The sequence below is a fragment of the Myotis daubentonii genome, chromosome 1 (assembly GCF_963259705.1).
Source record: "Myotis daubentonii chromosome 1, mMyoDau2.1, whole genome shotgun sequence".
In the NCBI taxonomy this organism is placed as follows: domain Eukaryota; kingdom Metazoa; phylum Chordata; class Mammalia; order Chiroptera; family Vespertilionidae; genus Myotis; species Myotis daubentonii.
This window is the reverse complement of record NC_081840.1, coordinates 231,342,791-231,357,062: the sequence shown is the minus strand read 5'-3', so window position 1 is coordinate 231,357,062 and position 14,272 is coordinate 231,342,791. Positions and strand designations below refer to the sequence as shown.

The window sequence follows — 14,272 nt, the reverse complement described above, 5'->3', positions numbered from 1 at the left end:
GGTCTGCGGGCTCCGGCACGGGGAGGACTGGGATGTGCCGACGGTGGTGGAGTGCGCAGGACACATGGGAGGAAGGTGATTCTCGGCTGCTCCCGGGCGCAGGTGTGATGGCTCCTCACCACCTGCAGCGCCTCTCCGCAGCTGCTCCTGCAAGCCAGGTGCTGCTCCACCGAATGACGGCCGGAGTGGGCAGACCACTGTGCTCTTGGGAAGCAGGTGATTGCTTTAAGTGGTATTTCTTGGACAATTAATTTAAGCTCAAGCACTCCTAGGAGCACAGAGGGGACAGTGGCTCCCATTAAGTGACTCCTGCTCTCACTCGTCACTTCGGGAACCTGCGCTGGGGTGAGCTGAGGTGCCTGCGCAGAGGTTCTGTGGGAGCTGTTGGGTTGCACATGGGCTGTGGGCTAGTTTTCACACGTAGCAAATGGACTGCAGAGAACGCTACACAGGTTCCCCGATTTCAATGCTGCAGAGGCAGTTAGATGGACTCGCTGCTGCTTCTGAAGAGCAGTGTGGAGGGCAGTTAGACATGGGCAGAGTGAGGACGACGGGCCAGCTACAGGAGGCCACCAGGGCGGAAAGCCCCAGGGGCTTGGCAACGGACAATTGTAGGGTGAGCTTTCCTCCCCTAGCACACGCTGCTCATGCGGTTTGGACCGCCTGACCTTTCATGTCTCTGATCATCCAGTTTAGACCCCTGACCTTCCCTCCCTAGGCTAACATCTAGGCCTCAGTGTATTTTAGCTTCAGGACCAGAAAAGCAGCACAGTCAGACAATCAACCCCATGGCTGCCCTCAGAACCAGCTGCATTAGATAATGAGCCCCTGCCCCGGCGCCAATCAATCCGTGGAAACCCTGACCCTGAAGGACCCACCTGGCAAACCGCTGCCTATGTACTGAGATCGTCCCCTGGGCCCTCCCCACACTCTCCACCCTTAAAGCCTTAGGATGCGGACCCAGCACGTTCTCCCCAGGAGCACAGCTCCCCTCCCCGCCCTCTCCCCGTAAGCATGACACCTTCACCGTCCTCACTTCTCAGCTCCAAGGGCCCTTGCTTTCCCTCTATAACTTGTTTCCTAAGCACATTTCTTCTACAAATGACTTCTACCTCTGTGATTTTCTAAATAAATGTTCTCTTATAGGTTGAGTCTTGGCTCTGAATTCTTTCTTAGCCAGAACTCAAGTACCGAGGTGGTCTGACCCCCTGTTCTAGCACCTGGTGCTCTCTGATTCATCAACTTTGAAAGCTGTAATGCTTATATATTAGGTTTTGCTATAAGCATAATACATGCATGTTAAGACAACACAGGAGAACCTTAGACCCACTGATTTATTTTTAAATGTCTTTTCTCTGCATAAAATGTCTAGTTTAAGTTTATAAACATCAAGTCCATTTTAAGTCCTTATGTAAAACCATAAGGATCCATTTTAAGACAGTTACACACATTCCTCAATAACTTACCACCATCGTTCCTTGCCTGTTCTTGGGGTACAGTCAAACCCCTTTATGGACACCCACACATAGGCACATACCTCCTCCAGCTGTCCGGAAGGAACCGGGTTATCTTCATAGGCAGGGAACTGACAACCTGCTTTGCAACTGCAGAAATGATTAGCGTCTTCCTCGCACGGGGCCATTATTTTACAATTTGCCTCTGAGCTTTCCACACCGGTGCCCAGGGGCTCGCTCCCGCTGCACTCCAGGCACTGGGCCTGCTTCCCCGCCGGCTCCTCCTGCGCATCCAGGGACGTCTGCGCGCTCTTCTCCATCCCCGACTTCTTCAGCCGGGGCAGGAACTTCCCCGACTCCAGTTCCGACTTCCCGTAGTAATGGCCTTCTTTCTGCGCATCTTCTTCCAGGGGCTTGAGATCTGCCTGTGGATCTTCGAACGCATCAACCTGAGGAGGAACGGGGAGACTGGCTTCGTCTTTCTCAGACTCAAACTCCGACTCGCTCCCCGCTCCAGGGGACAGCTCAGATGCGGAAATGGGGCGGAAGTGGGTCCTAGGCGAGATCCGAATGGCCCTGTACTGGGTTCTGTCGACGCCGCAGATCCTGGGGTGGAACACGTCACTGTCGGGGTCGGAGCAGAGGATGGACTTCGGCCTGAAACCAGGGCTGAAAGACGCAATCCCTTCGGGCTCAAAGGAGCACTCCACGTGGAGAACCTGGGAAAACGGATTGTCCAAGTCGAAGGAAGAGAACGAATACTCGAGTCCAGGATCTTCAACTTGGAAGTTGCCACAAGCTCCCAGGAAGTCTTCATGGAAGACAAAGGAAAACCCCTTATTTAACCCGCCCTCCCCCGTCCTCGGCGGGTCGCTCTGCTCCAGCGCCACGAGGGGCTTCCACAGCTGCCGGTGGCCGGGAGCGAAGCTGTTCCCCGGCGTCATGAAGACGTCCGTGCCGGCGATGGTCACCACGTCGGAGGCCGCGCACTGCAGCAGGCTTCCCTTCGCGTGGCTGGGCGGCACCACCGCCCACTCCCCGTCGCTGCTGAAGGTCTTCAGCTCTCCGTACACGCCCCCGAGAATGAAGGCGTTCTCCTTCTCCTGGGCCACGTCCCAAGGCTTGGAGGGTGTGGTGTAGTCGCCGCCGTCCACCTTGGACAGCTCGCCCGACACAAAGGCGCGCTTCTCCAGGTTCTCCTTCTGCCCCTCCCACAGGTGGTACTCCGACCGCTGCACGGCCTTGCTGGGCTCCCGGAGCGGCTCCCCCTCGGCTTCAGCGTCCAGGCAGCAGCAATAGTTGTTCACGTCTGTGGAGAACAGCTCATCAGCAGCTCCTTCGACTTCCACCAGCGCCACGGAGTTCCTCTCCGCCAGCTGTGTCCAGATGTCCTTAATGACCCCTGGCCCGTAGCCGTCTCCACCGGGGCTGCTCCCACAACGCACGTGCGTAGGTTCAAAGGTTTTGTTCTCTGGTTTTTGTTCGAGCTGAATACCACAGACAGATTCTAGTTTCGATTTTTTTTTTAAAACTAACGTGGGAATTTCTCCTAAAGTTCTACTGTTTTGTTGGCAAGTTTCATCTTGCAAAAAATCTAGAAGTTCTTCATCTACATAATTTGACGAGACTCTAGGAACCACATAATTAACATCTTCTGCGTTAAACTGCGTGGATTCTTCCAACTGGAGACTTAACGTCTCATTGTCCGAACGTGTTTCTTCTGAATGGGACCATGGGCTACAGGTTCTTGTGGAAAGATTAGAACAGTGTTCATTTTCTTCAAAGGCACTATTTCTGGTCCATATTAGCAACCTGGACTGTGTTTTCCCGAGTGTGTTCACACTAGAATCTGTATTTTCATTCCCCAAGTTGAGTGTTTCAAAAGAAAATGGTAGAACAGAATTACTGCATTGCACTTCAAACACTGAAAAACAAGAGTTTATACCAGATCCTTCATTAATATCTGAGAAGAGCTCTTGATTGCCGGCAAGCAGATGCGGGTCGAGGGCTGCGCCGTCTAAGATGGGAGAGAGCCTGATCGGAGACTCTCCCCCGAAGCTCTCGCCGTCGGCATCCCCGGAGCTGGACGAGCAGCACTCCCAGAACTGCGCCAGGTTGCCCAGGCCCTGCAGGAACTGGCCCTCGGCGGCCGCGGAGCTGGTGGAATCTGTCCATATTGCACGTTCCCCTTGCAACTCCATCCCATCTAACACTATGCAACATTCTGCCTCAAAATCACTTCTCTCCTTGCTTTTTTGTCGAATCATATTCAAAATCCGACTTTCTCCTTGCATTGTTTCTGAGGCACCAGGATCCAACATGGATTGATCAATGTCCACTTCATAGAAGTGTGTTAACTCTGACAGATGAATATCATCCGAGTAGCTGTTGTCCTCCGGGAGAGAACAGAATGAGGTCCCAGGGAGGTCAACCTCCTCATTTATAACCGCAGGCATTTCTACAAAGTGACCATCGATGAAAGTACCCGCTGGGAGGTACGCTTTATGAATGTTACTGTTGCTGATACAAAGACCGTGCACTGAGTCAGACAGTTCTCCTATCGCCTCTGCAGTCGGATCCCGCGCATCCTGTTGGTTTCGGTACGTGGTCTCTAGTTTACTTTTCCTGCTCAAAGGAACGAAATATTCTGCAATCGGTTCGGTGTACCACAGTGGCTCTTCTTTGTATTCCTTGTCGTTTCTGCTGTCCAGGTGCAGGTCTCTGCCCTCTGCGCCGTCTGCGTCCCTCCTGCCTACCTCCTTCAATGGTCTCTTCGCTCGCCTGCACAGCTGCCTGCCAGAGCCGCCACTGCTGCTGCTGCCGCCGCCGCCCACGTGGGTGATCCTTTCGGCCCTCTCGCCATGCTTCAGCGAGAGCCTGCTCTGCCCATTCCGCCCTTTCCTGTTTCGGAGGTCTCGCGCCTTGTGTCTGACTTTCACGCACTTCATGGATGCTTTTAGTTCTCCCTGATTCCCGCTCGAGCTGGAGCCTGCCTCACTGGAGCCGGAGGACCAGGAGCGAGGGCGGACCTTGCCTTCGGGTTTGTGTCGCATTTGTTTTTTGTACAAAGCAGGCTTCTCTTCAATTGTGCCGTTCCCAAATTTGTTCTCCTTCTCATTTTTACTTCTGCTCAGGGTTTGCGCGTGTACAGCGGTGGGCACCACCTCGCCCCTGTCCCTGCTGGCCTCGCCCTCACTGTTGCAGTCCTTGGGGGACGCCGTGTCTGTGCTGGCTGGGGGCGCGGTGGACGATGACGAGGAGCTGGAGGAAGAGCAGACTTTAGACTTGTTCCACACGGTCATGATCTCTTGCAGGCAAACTGGCTTTTCCGAAAGCGGGGGAAACGCTTCGTAGTACCTGCAAAACAGCGCAAAGAGTTCGGAAGAGGCACTGAGATGTATTAGCCATAGTAAACATTACCAAACGGAAGCCTGGGATATTCATTTTAACAGTCAATGGTTGCATTACCCATGAATCATTAACTTTTAAATAATTAGTAACACAGTAAAATAGCCTTTACATTTAGTCCAATGTACAAAGAACCGAGATAAGCATTATAAGAATATTAAAACATGTAAAATGACAGTTTTTATCTTCAAAGTCTGAATTTTAACTAAGAAGCCGTAAGTGAAAAATATGACATAGTAGACAATGTAATCTTTCGATAAGAGATACCTGAACGTCATTCTCAGCTCAGACTCACTACGCCGCGGCTTACAGCTACTAATTTATGCCATGGCCACACTTCCTCAGCTGTGGAATGGAGACGACATGACTAAGCTCACAGGCTTTGTGAGGCCGGGAGTGGATGCAGTTGAAAAGCTGTACAGTCAAGCAGGTGAGAGCATACACTCTGAAGCCACACGTCCTGATTCAAGTCCTGACTGTCGATTTCTAGCTGTGTGGCCTCAAGCATGTCACTTAAGAAAGGTGTCTACCTCCCCGAGCTGTGAGGAGTAAAGGAACTCGCCTGTGAAATGAGTCCTGACAGCATCTTCCTGAGTGAGCGTTGCCGTGCTTTTTCTCAGGAGAGAGCACAGTGCCGGCATTGAGGAGACCCTGAGAATTAGCAGGGGTTGTGGTAGGCAAGCGTGCAGAAAGGACAATGAGAGCAGGTGGACCGCAGGGCGGCTTCACGGCCCAGACATGCAGCAGTGCAGTGAGGACACTGAGAGGTGCAGGGCCCTGGGGACGCAGATGGGTCCAGCCTGGAGCCTGCTTCGACAGCAACCCTGCGGTGAGGATGGGCCTCGAGAGGCAGGCTTTAGAGGCCTGGAAAGTGGGAGATGAGCTCTCGGTTGCTAGGAAACTGGGAGCCCCAGAGAGTTCACAGCGAGCAGATGCCAGAGGGAGCCTCCAGGTGCAGGCGGCTGCCAAGGTCACACATGAAGCAGCGAAAGGCCACGCTCATGAAGGGACCTGCTCAGTCTGCAGCAGAGCTAAGAGAAACATACTGTGTGCCTCAATATATTTTTTAATGTTCTAGGAGGCGCATTAAAAGCATAAGAAGAAACAAGTGAAATTAATTTCAATAATTTACTGAACCAAATATAACCATGATAAATAACATCATTTCAACATGTACTTGATACTAAGAGATATTACTAGGATAGTTTACATTCGTTTTTACACAGAGGCTCTGAGATCTGCTGGAATTTATATTCCCAGTACGTCTCATTCTGAAGTGGCCACATTTCAAGGGCTCAACAGCCGCACGTGACTAGGCCACCGTGGTGGACAGCGCAGGGTCACACAAACCAACCACACGCTCCTCTTTCCTTAAGTTTTAGACGTTCAGAAGACCCCAATACAATGTGTAATAAAGCAGTCTGCTTGTAACGCAGCTGATTTTAACACTAACCACTTACAAAGAAAGAACTGAAGTGTCTTCAGTAAACAAGTGTGGCGAGGCCCATGACTCGCCGTTCCCTCTGGAGCCAGCAGTGGGCACCTGGTTCCTGTGTGGGCAACAAGGATGTGCATGGCCCCATTCAGCTGCCTCCGAAGACAGTGGGAATGTCCATGGTCACAGGACATGAATGGACGGCAAATAACAGCCTTGTTTCATTCATTCGCTGCACAGAGACGATTCAATATGTAATTTAAGGACAGAACCTTACTCACCTTTGAATTCTGTGTCAAATATGCAAGTAAGTGCTCAATGTTCCCTGAATTATAAAATATGAAACCACATACAAGACGATGAGCAAGACTGTAAACAATGCAGTAATTCTTACTCTGAATTTAACAAATGCGCACTCTGTGACTAATGAGTCTTACGTACATTTCCACTTGATCCTTTGCTGTCGGGGATAACTCTGCCTCTGGAGAGGGACACCCTTCGAACTTTTTGTGAATCTTCTCTTCTGTTGTGAAACAAAATTTAGAAAGTTTTGTCATGTTTTTAAAAATTTCTCAAACTTTAATAGAAATGATATAGGCTTTTGTGGCAGTTTATCTTTGTAATAACAACCTATTTCTTCAGTGTACCAGGGGGAAGTCTCTGGCTACACCCCGTGAACACGGCTGCGGCGAGACCTGTTCGTCTCATCACCGAGCCAGCGCCCTGGAGGCACCTGAGAAACTGAAATTCCCTGGGTACTTGTTAATTACACCAGAAAGAGAGAACATCTGTTTAGATTCCAAAAATATTTTCTCACAAAATTCTGCACTCATGGACTTTCTATACCGAATCACCTTGACTGATGTTAATCTGCACAGAAAATTCTTAATCACAATTCGCAATCCGTCCCTTAACATCCAGAAGGCCAAGGGCTGTGTTTCCACTAAAACAGAATCAAAGGGCTTTTCCCTTAGATTAGCTCATGATCCTGCCAGGAATTCAACACAAACGAACCAACCACGCCCTTAATAGGAAGGTCAAGACTTGGTGGGCAGCAAAATGAGCATGAAGAGGACAAGGAAAATAAAGGTCCTTAATCTTAGGATGGGCTTAAAGAAAAGTGGGGAAAAAACGTGATAAGGGTTCTTGAGTCAAAATGGCTTATTGAGGTTGTCAGGCCTGCCTTCCCCCCAAAATTCAAGAGTCAAAGTAGAAGTTCTTCCAAATCTGAGGTATTTAGTGTTGACACCTAATTAAGAAGGCCTGGTGTCAACAGGGAGGTATCAGCAGGGCACAAGGACGGGAGCACACTCTCCGAGGGCACCTGTGGGCCAATGCACTCAGCAGCAGGGGGCTCCCTACAGGTGACAGCGGAGGGCTGACCCACGCTCGCCTGGAGACACACTGAACACAGACTCTCCCCCGCTGTGGTTCTTGCTGGTTCCATCCTAAGATCACCCCCCGCCTCCTTGGTGACTATTGTGCCTGCACAGACAGGCCTGGAGGCAGCACTCACCTTGCTTGCTCTGCAGGTCTTTTAGGCGGGAGCAGAGCTCCTCCACTAACGTCTCGATTCCAGAGCTCTGCGTGGGAACAAAAGCACACATTCGTTTGCTGCCGGGTATGTAAAAACCAGGTATTTGTACTCTTTTGCTTTAATATGAAGGTTTTATAAAGAAATTAATTTTTCATGTTCCAAAAGGAAGACATTATCAATATTTAAGTGAACACAAAAGTTTAAAAATTATGCATCTGTAGATCCAATTCAGTATCCATGTTTTCCTAATTAAGTCTATCCAATGGCACTCACTGAGAAAAGTCACTTCTGTCTTCCCAGGGGTACAGCATCCTGCTGACGGGGCAGCCGAAGGGCCTAAGTGCCCTCGCACAGCTAAAGTCAGCATCCTAGTCACTGCCTATGTCAGCAAGATCTTGTGCTAAATCTATAATAATAAAAGCACATCTAATAAAAGACAAAGGTGCTAATTGACCATATCTTCGCTATACCCATCAGCCAATCAGAGCGACATGCAAATTAACCGCCAACAAACATGATGGCTAATTTGCATACTGCAGGCAGGGCGGGCCAGCACGAGCAGCCATCCGGGCCCCCATGTGCGGCCCTGGGTGGCGGGGCTTGGCGGCTCAATTGGCCTGAGGAAGCCCTATTCTTGCAGGAATCTTCCTGCAAAGGGTCTCTAGTAAAAGCATAATATGCAAATCGACCGAATGGCCTAACAGCGGAATGACCATCCGGACCATCCAGACGACCACGCTATGACACCCACTGGCTCCAGGCCAGCCAAGGCGGGTGAAATGCGAATGGTTGGGGGCCCGGCCATTGCCCCATGATCACCCCGCAGAGGGAGGCCCAAGACATCAGCTGGCAGGCCGATCAATCGGGGGGCTCCGCGAATGCCCCAAAGTAGGAGGCCCAGGCTAGCTGGCTGGCGGCGCTGTGGCAGGTAGCCTGGGCCTCCCTCTGTGGGGGTGATCCATTGCGGAGCCCAGGCCAGATAGGCAGGAGCTACCTCTTCAGGGCAATTGATCGGGGGGCTCCCAGACTGTGAGAGGGTGCAGGCCAGGCTGAGGGGATGACGCCCCCACCCCCCCGCCAGTGAGCAAATTTTGTGCACCGGGCCTCTAGTTCAATATAAAGGAAAACCACAGCCCTGACCGGGTGGCTCGCCCCACATACCAGAGGGTTTGGTTTCTGGTCAGGGCACATACCCAGGTTGTGGTCCCTGATTGGGGCCTGTGAGGGATCAACCAACTGATGTTGCTCTCTCCTTTTCTTTCTCTCCCCCTTCCTCTCTCTAAAATCAATTTTAAAAGAAAAGGAAAACACATCAGTTATTTAAAAAGAAAAATCACAAAAAGCTCATCTGAGTCCCTGAGGAGCTCACGGTCTGACTTTTCTTTCTGAAACGAGCCTCATGGCCGCCTCGAGGAGCAGCACAGAGCAGGCCGGCGTTGGCACCGTTTCCCTTTAAGGGTCATGGACCAGATCCTAGTCTCTGTGCAGAAACAGGGTCAAACGGGAGGAGAGAGCGTGAAGTGTCTGAAATTGGGAGGGTAAGAATAAGGGGCAACCTTTAAAGAAAAATGAATGTTGCCAACAGGCACGAGCAAAAAATCTTTTACTTATGTAGACTTTTAAAGTTTAAAAATTCTATTTCTCACTAGAGGAAAGAAAAGTTGTTCACCAGATACAAGAAAAGTGAGTGTATTTCGTAGCAACCTTGTACTTATTCTGTGGCCGAAAGTATTTAGACGGGATTGAGTCTCTCTAGGTGGGCAGCACCGAACAGGTGCACGGGATTGCTCCCCCCTCGCCCTCCTGGGCCTGCAGGGGCTAAAAATAGAGCTTCGCCCCACTGACTTCACGCAAAATGACTCAGCACAAGTTTTACCGACATCCTAAGCAAGAAACACGGGCGTTCCACAGCTTGAGCAGTTTAAGCAGCAAGATTACATGGAAACAGTTAATTGTAAACGATAATTAATTCCATCCACATCAGTTCACCGCTTTCACTAGGGAGACAGGACGGAGGGAGACCAGGAAACGGGCCAAAAGAGAATTATTCCTTCCTTAAAAACACTCTTACAGACCATGGCAGTGACTAGTCATAAACACCGCTCCTCCTACACAATGCCACTGGGAAGACTGCTTACCATAATGTTCAAGGTGGATGAGCTGGCCGTTTTATTCCACTTCCTCCAGATCATGAACCTAACCCCAGCGTCAGCTGACACGCGCTGCTGCACGCTGCTCTGCACACAAGCCTATGTCACTATGTTTCTGAAGCCAGTGCCAGTCCCAGGGCAGAGCTCCGAGCCTCAGGCGTCACCTCTGCCTCTGCCTTCAGCACCAAGGCTGCTGACTGTTTAACAGTCTGCACGCTACAACCATTACACAACCTGGGACTAGATATTCTCTCTCGTTCTTTGTCTCCTCCACACACCTGTGATTTAGTTGTCCTGGATAGTAATACAACAGAGAAGTATACAGATTTGCTCTCATTATTTAATGGCCAAGAAACAAGGAACTTACTGCTTAGCTCTGTGCCTAAAAGCAAGCTCTAGCCCTAGCTGGTTTGGCTCACCGGATAGAACATCAGCCTGCAGAATGCAGGGTCCTGGGTTCGATTCCAGTCAAGGGCACAGGCGCAGGTTGCGGGCTCGATCCCCAGTGAGGCAGGTGCAGGAAGCAGCCGATCAATGATTCTCTCTCATCATTGATATTTTTATCTCTCTCCCCTCTCCCTACCTCTCTGAAATCAATGAAAATATATTTAAAAAAAGAAAAAGCAAGCTTGACCCACCGGCATCTGCTTCCTGTCCTTGACCATCACAGCATCCTATGTGCGCGCGCATGTTAATCATTCGACCCCTGGGCTATCGGAATAGCAAGTGAGGAGCAAAAAGGGCATCGTCCCCTCCCTCCTGGCAGGTGCTCCAAATTGTTAATTTGGAGCTGTTAATGAGAAATTTTATTTGCTTTCCCAATTATAATATAAACTATTATATAATCTCAAAATTACATTTTAATAGTATACCACATCCACAGGGCATTCAAGAATGAGAGAGAGTGACATCAGAGGAATGGCGGCGTGAGAGAGCCCTTGGCCTCTCCCACTGAAATGTCAACAAGTTAATCAACTATAATTCAACAAAAACATCCCTGCTCAGCACAGATGCACACCTGAGAGACCCGCGCACTGAAACATCAAGGTGGGCACCCGGGAATAAACGAGGAGAGGAAAAGGGAGGGACGCGCAGACGCCACCCTGCCGCCCGGAGCTCGCGGCGGGAGGAACCGAGCGCGGCACGGGGCAGCCCAGCAGGGCGAGCTGCCACGGAGCAAACAGTGTCTGGGTCAGAGACGCCTGGCAGAGCACAGGGTTCTGCGTGTGGCTCTCCACTGTCAGGCAAGGCGGCAGTGTTTCAAACAAAAGCAGGCCACAGAGCCCTGCCCGGCTTGAACTCCCACACCTCGCCTCCTGCTGCCCGTGCAGTTGGGTGCAGGAGCCTGTTATCTGTAAACCAGGAGCTGCTGCGGTTTCCCTCTGGGACTGATGCCCAGGAGGGGTGCTTGGGGCACCATGGAGGTCAGGGGTCGCCATGACCGTGAAAGTAAAGCAAACCCCACCAAGCAGAGTGTCTTAGGAAGCCGTGGAGGTTAAGATTAGGTGCAGCGGTTCTCAACCTGTGGGTCGCAACCCCTTTGGGGGTCAAAGGACCCTTTCACAGGGGTCGCCTAAGACCATCCTGCATATCAGATATCTACATGATGATTCATCACAGTAGCAACATGACAGTTATGAAGTAGCAACGAAAACAACTTTATGGTTGGGGGTCACCACAACATGAGGAACTGTATTAAAGGGCCGCGGCACTGGGAAGGTGGAGAACCGCTGGACTAGGAGGTCAGAGTGAAAAGCCTTGCGATTCAGCACCATCTACGGGAACGCAGTAGAAAGACTTCTTCATTAATATAGACACAAACACAAAGACCTCACTAAGCAAAGAACCAAATACCATGAATAACCACAGTAACAAGGATGATCAGAAAGAAAATGAAAACTCCCCAGAAAGCAAGCTGGAGCACATGGAAATGTGTGATATAAATGACAGAGATTTCAAGATGGCGGTTCTGAAAATAATCAACAAGATGCAAGAAAATAGACAGGCAATTCAATGCACTCAGAGAGCAGATCAATGAACAAAACTTTACCGAAGAGATTAAAACTTAAAAAGAACCAATCAGAAAGCTCAGAAATGAAGCATGCAATTAAAGACATTAAGAGTGAACTACTGAGATAGAAAACAGAGCCAACTAGATGGAGGAAAGAATTAGTGATGATGAAGGCATCCAGAAATGACGCAGAGGGAAGGAGAGAGAGACACCTGGACATAAAGAAAAATGGAAGAGCTCTACAAGAACTATCTGACTCCATCAGAAAAAGCAACATTAGAGTTACAGGAATTCTGCAGGAGGAAGAGAGGGAGCATAGAAGGAGAGTCTATTCAAACAATAGTGCATGAGAACTTCCCAAACGTATGGAAAGAATTAAAGCCTCAAATCCAAGAAGCAAACAGAACACCTAGTTACCTCAATCCTAAGAGGCCCTCTCCAAGGCACTTGGTATTAAAGCTGCCAAAAATTAGTGACAAAGAAAAAATTCTCAAAGCAGACAGGGAAAAAGAAGGAAGTGACCTACAAAGAAAGACCTATCGGAATTTCATCCTTCTCAGCTGAACTCTACAAGCCAGAAGAGAGTGGAACCAAATATGCAAACGTCAGAGAGACATTACCAGCCATGAGTAATATATCCAGTGAAATTATCCTTTAAATGTGGAGAAATAAAGACATTCTCAGACATAGACATACAGAAGCTGAGGAACTTTATCACCAGAAAACCTCCATTACAGGAAATATTCAAGGGAGTTATTCTACCTGAAATAAAGACCATTAGATCACAACACTACGAATAACATCACCCAAAAACTTACAGCATAAACAGGAATAATTTGTGGCGACAAAAACATAAAAGGGGAGGGGATAGAAATCTGAACTGGCAAAGGAAGATGAAGATCAGATGCACTCAAAAGAAAGAGAATACTACAGTACTATATGCAACTTTATTTTCTACAAACCTAATGGTAACCACACACAAAAATCCCACACCAGGACACAGTTTAAAAAAAAAAGAGGAAACAACCCGGCCAGCATGGCTCGTGGTTGAACGTTGACCTATGAACCAGGAGGTCATGGTTCAATTCCCAGTCAGGGCACATGCCCGGCTTGCGGGCTCGATCCCCAATGTGGAGCGTGCAGGAGGCAGCCGATCAATGATTCTCTCTCATCATCGATGTTTCTATCTCTCTCTCCCTCTTCCTTCTTCTCTGAAATTAATTGTATATAAATTCAAGAGAGAGAGATTGGGGGGAGTGGGGGTAACAGAGGAAAGAAATATGGAATATTACCAAACAAAAATAACAGACAATCACAAAGTAGCCCTAGCTGGTGTGGCTCAGTGGATAGAGTGTCAGCCTGCAGACTGAAGGGTCCCAGGTTTGATTCTGGTCAAGGGCACATGCCTGGGCTCGATCCCCAGTGGGGGGCGGGCAGGAGGCAGCCAATCAATGATTCTCTCATCATTGATGTTTCTCTCTCTCTCTCTCTCTCTCTCCCTCCCTCCCTCCCTCCCTCCCTCCCTTCCTCTCTGAAATCAATTTTAAAAAAAATACCATAAAGTAAAATACTGAGGCATTGGTGCGTGAACAGATAAATCATTCAATGAAACAATATAAAGTACAGGGGGAAAAAAGCATATTGAAAGCCTAGAGTAACTTAAGAAATAAAATAAATTATACCCATTTTTAGTGAGAACTCACTGAAGGTGGAATAAATGCTAACATTCTACCACTTGAGAACTGCTTTTTCTAACTCTCCATTTACTTTTGCATTATAAAGGTAATTTTACACTACCTCAATGGTAAAGCAAAATAATTTTCTAAGTAATTGTGATCTCAGAGATTGTATCATACAGTGTGTAATAAAACAAGAATTAATAGTACTAATTTAAATAAATGATTACATTCTAAAATTATTTTGTTATTTCAGAATGTTGAAGGAAGAGAGAAGTATTTTATATGAAATGTTAAAAGATTAAGAAAATAATCATAATATTTTCTAATATACAAACAAAAATTTATAAATCAGAAGCAAATACAGTGTTTTTAAAATGTTAGATAACTGTTATTCTACTTCTAGAAATATATACAAAAGAAGTGATATAGCCCTGGCCGGGTGGCTCAAATGGTTAGAGCAGTGGTTGGCAAACTGCGGCTCGCGAGCCACATGCGGCTCTTTGGCCCCTTGAGTGTGGCTCTTCCACAAAATATCATGTGCGGGCGCGCACGTACAGTGCGATTGAAACTTCGTGGCCCATGCACAGAAGTCAATATT

The 14,272-nt window shown here is 48.8% G+C and overlaps 1 protein-coding gene across 7 annotated transcripts in view; it reads right to left on the bottom strand.

Annotated features, from left to right (window-relative positions):
- KIAA0232 (KIAA0232 ortholog) overlaps positions 1–14,272 on the bottom strand; it is a 72,264-nt gene that overhangs the window by 15,200 nt on the left and 42,792 nt on the right. For all 7 annotated transcript variants that reach the window (XR_009450071.1, XR_009450070.1, XM_059676105.1 and 4 more), the window contains exons 4-6: positions 7,814–7,880; positions 6,739–6,820; positions 1,538–4,811 (exon numbers count right to left, since the gene is read on the bottom strand). Coding sequence is in view for 5 of the 7 variants with exons in the window: in XM_059676105.1 (XP_059532088.1) it covers positions 1,538–4,811; positions 6,739–6,820; positions 7,814–7,880 (3,423 nt within the window). In the remaining 2 variants the exon portion in view is untranslated. The remainder of the gene's footprint in view (positions 1–1,537; positions 4,812–6,738; positions 6,821–7,813; positions 7,881–14,272) is intronic.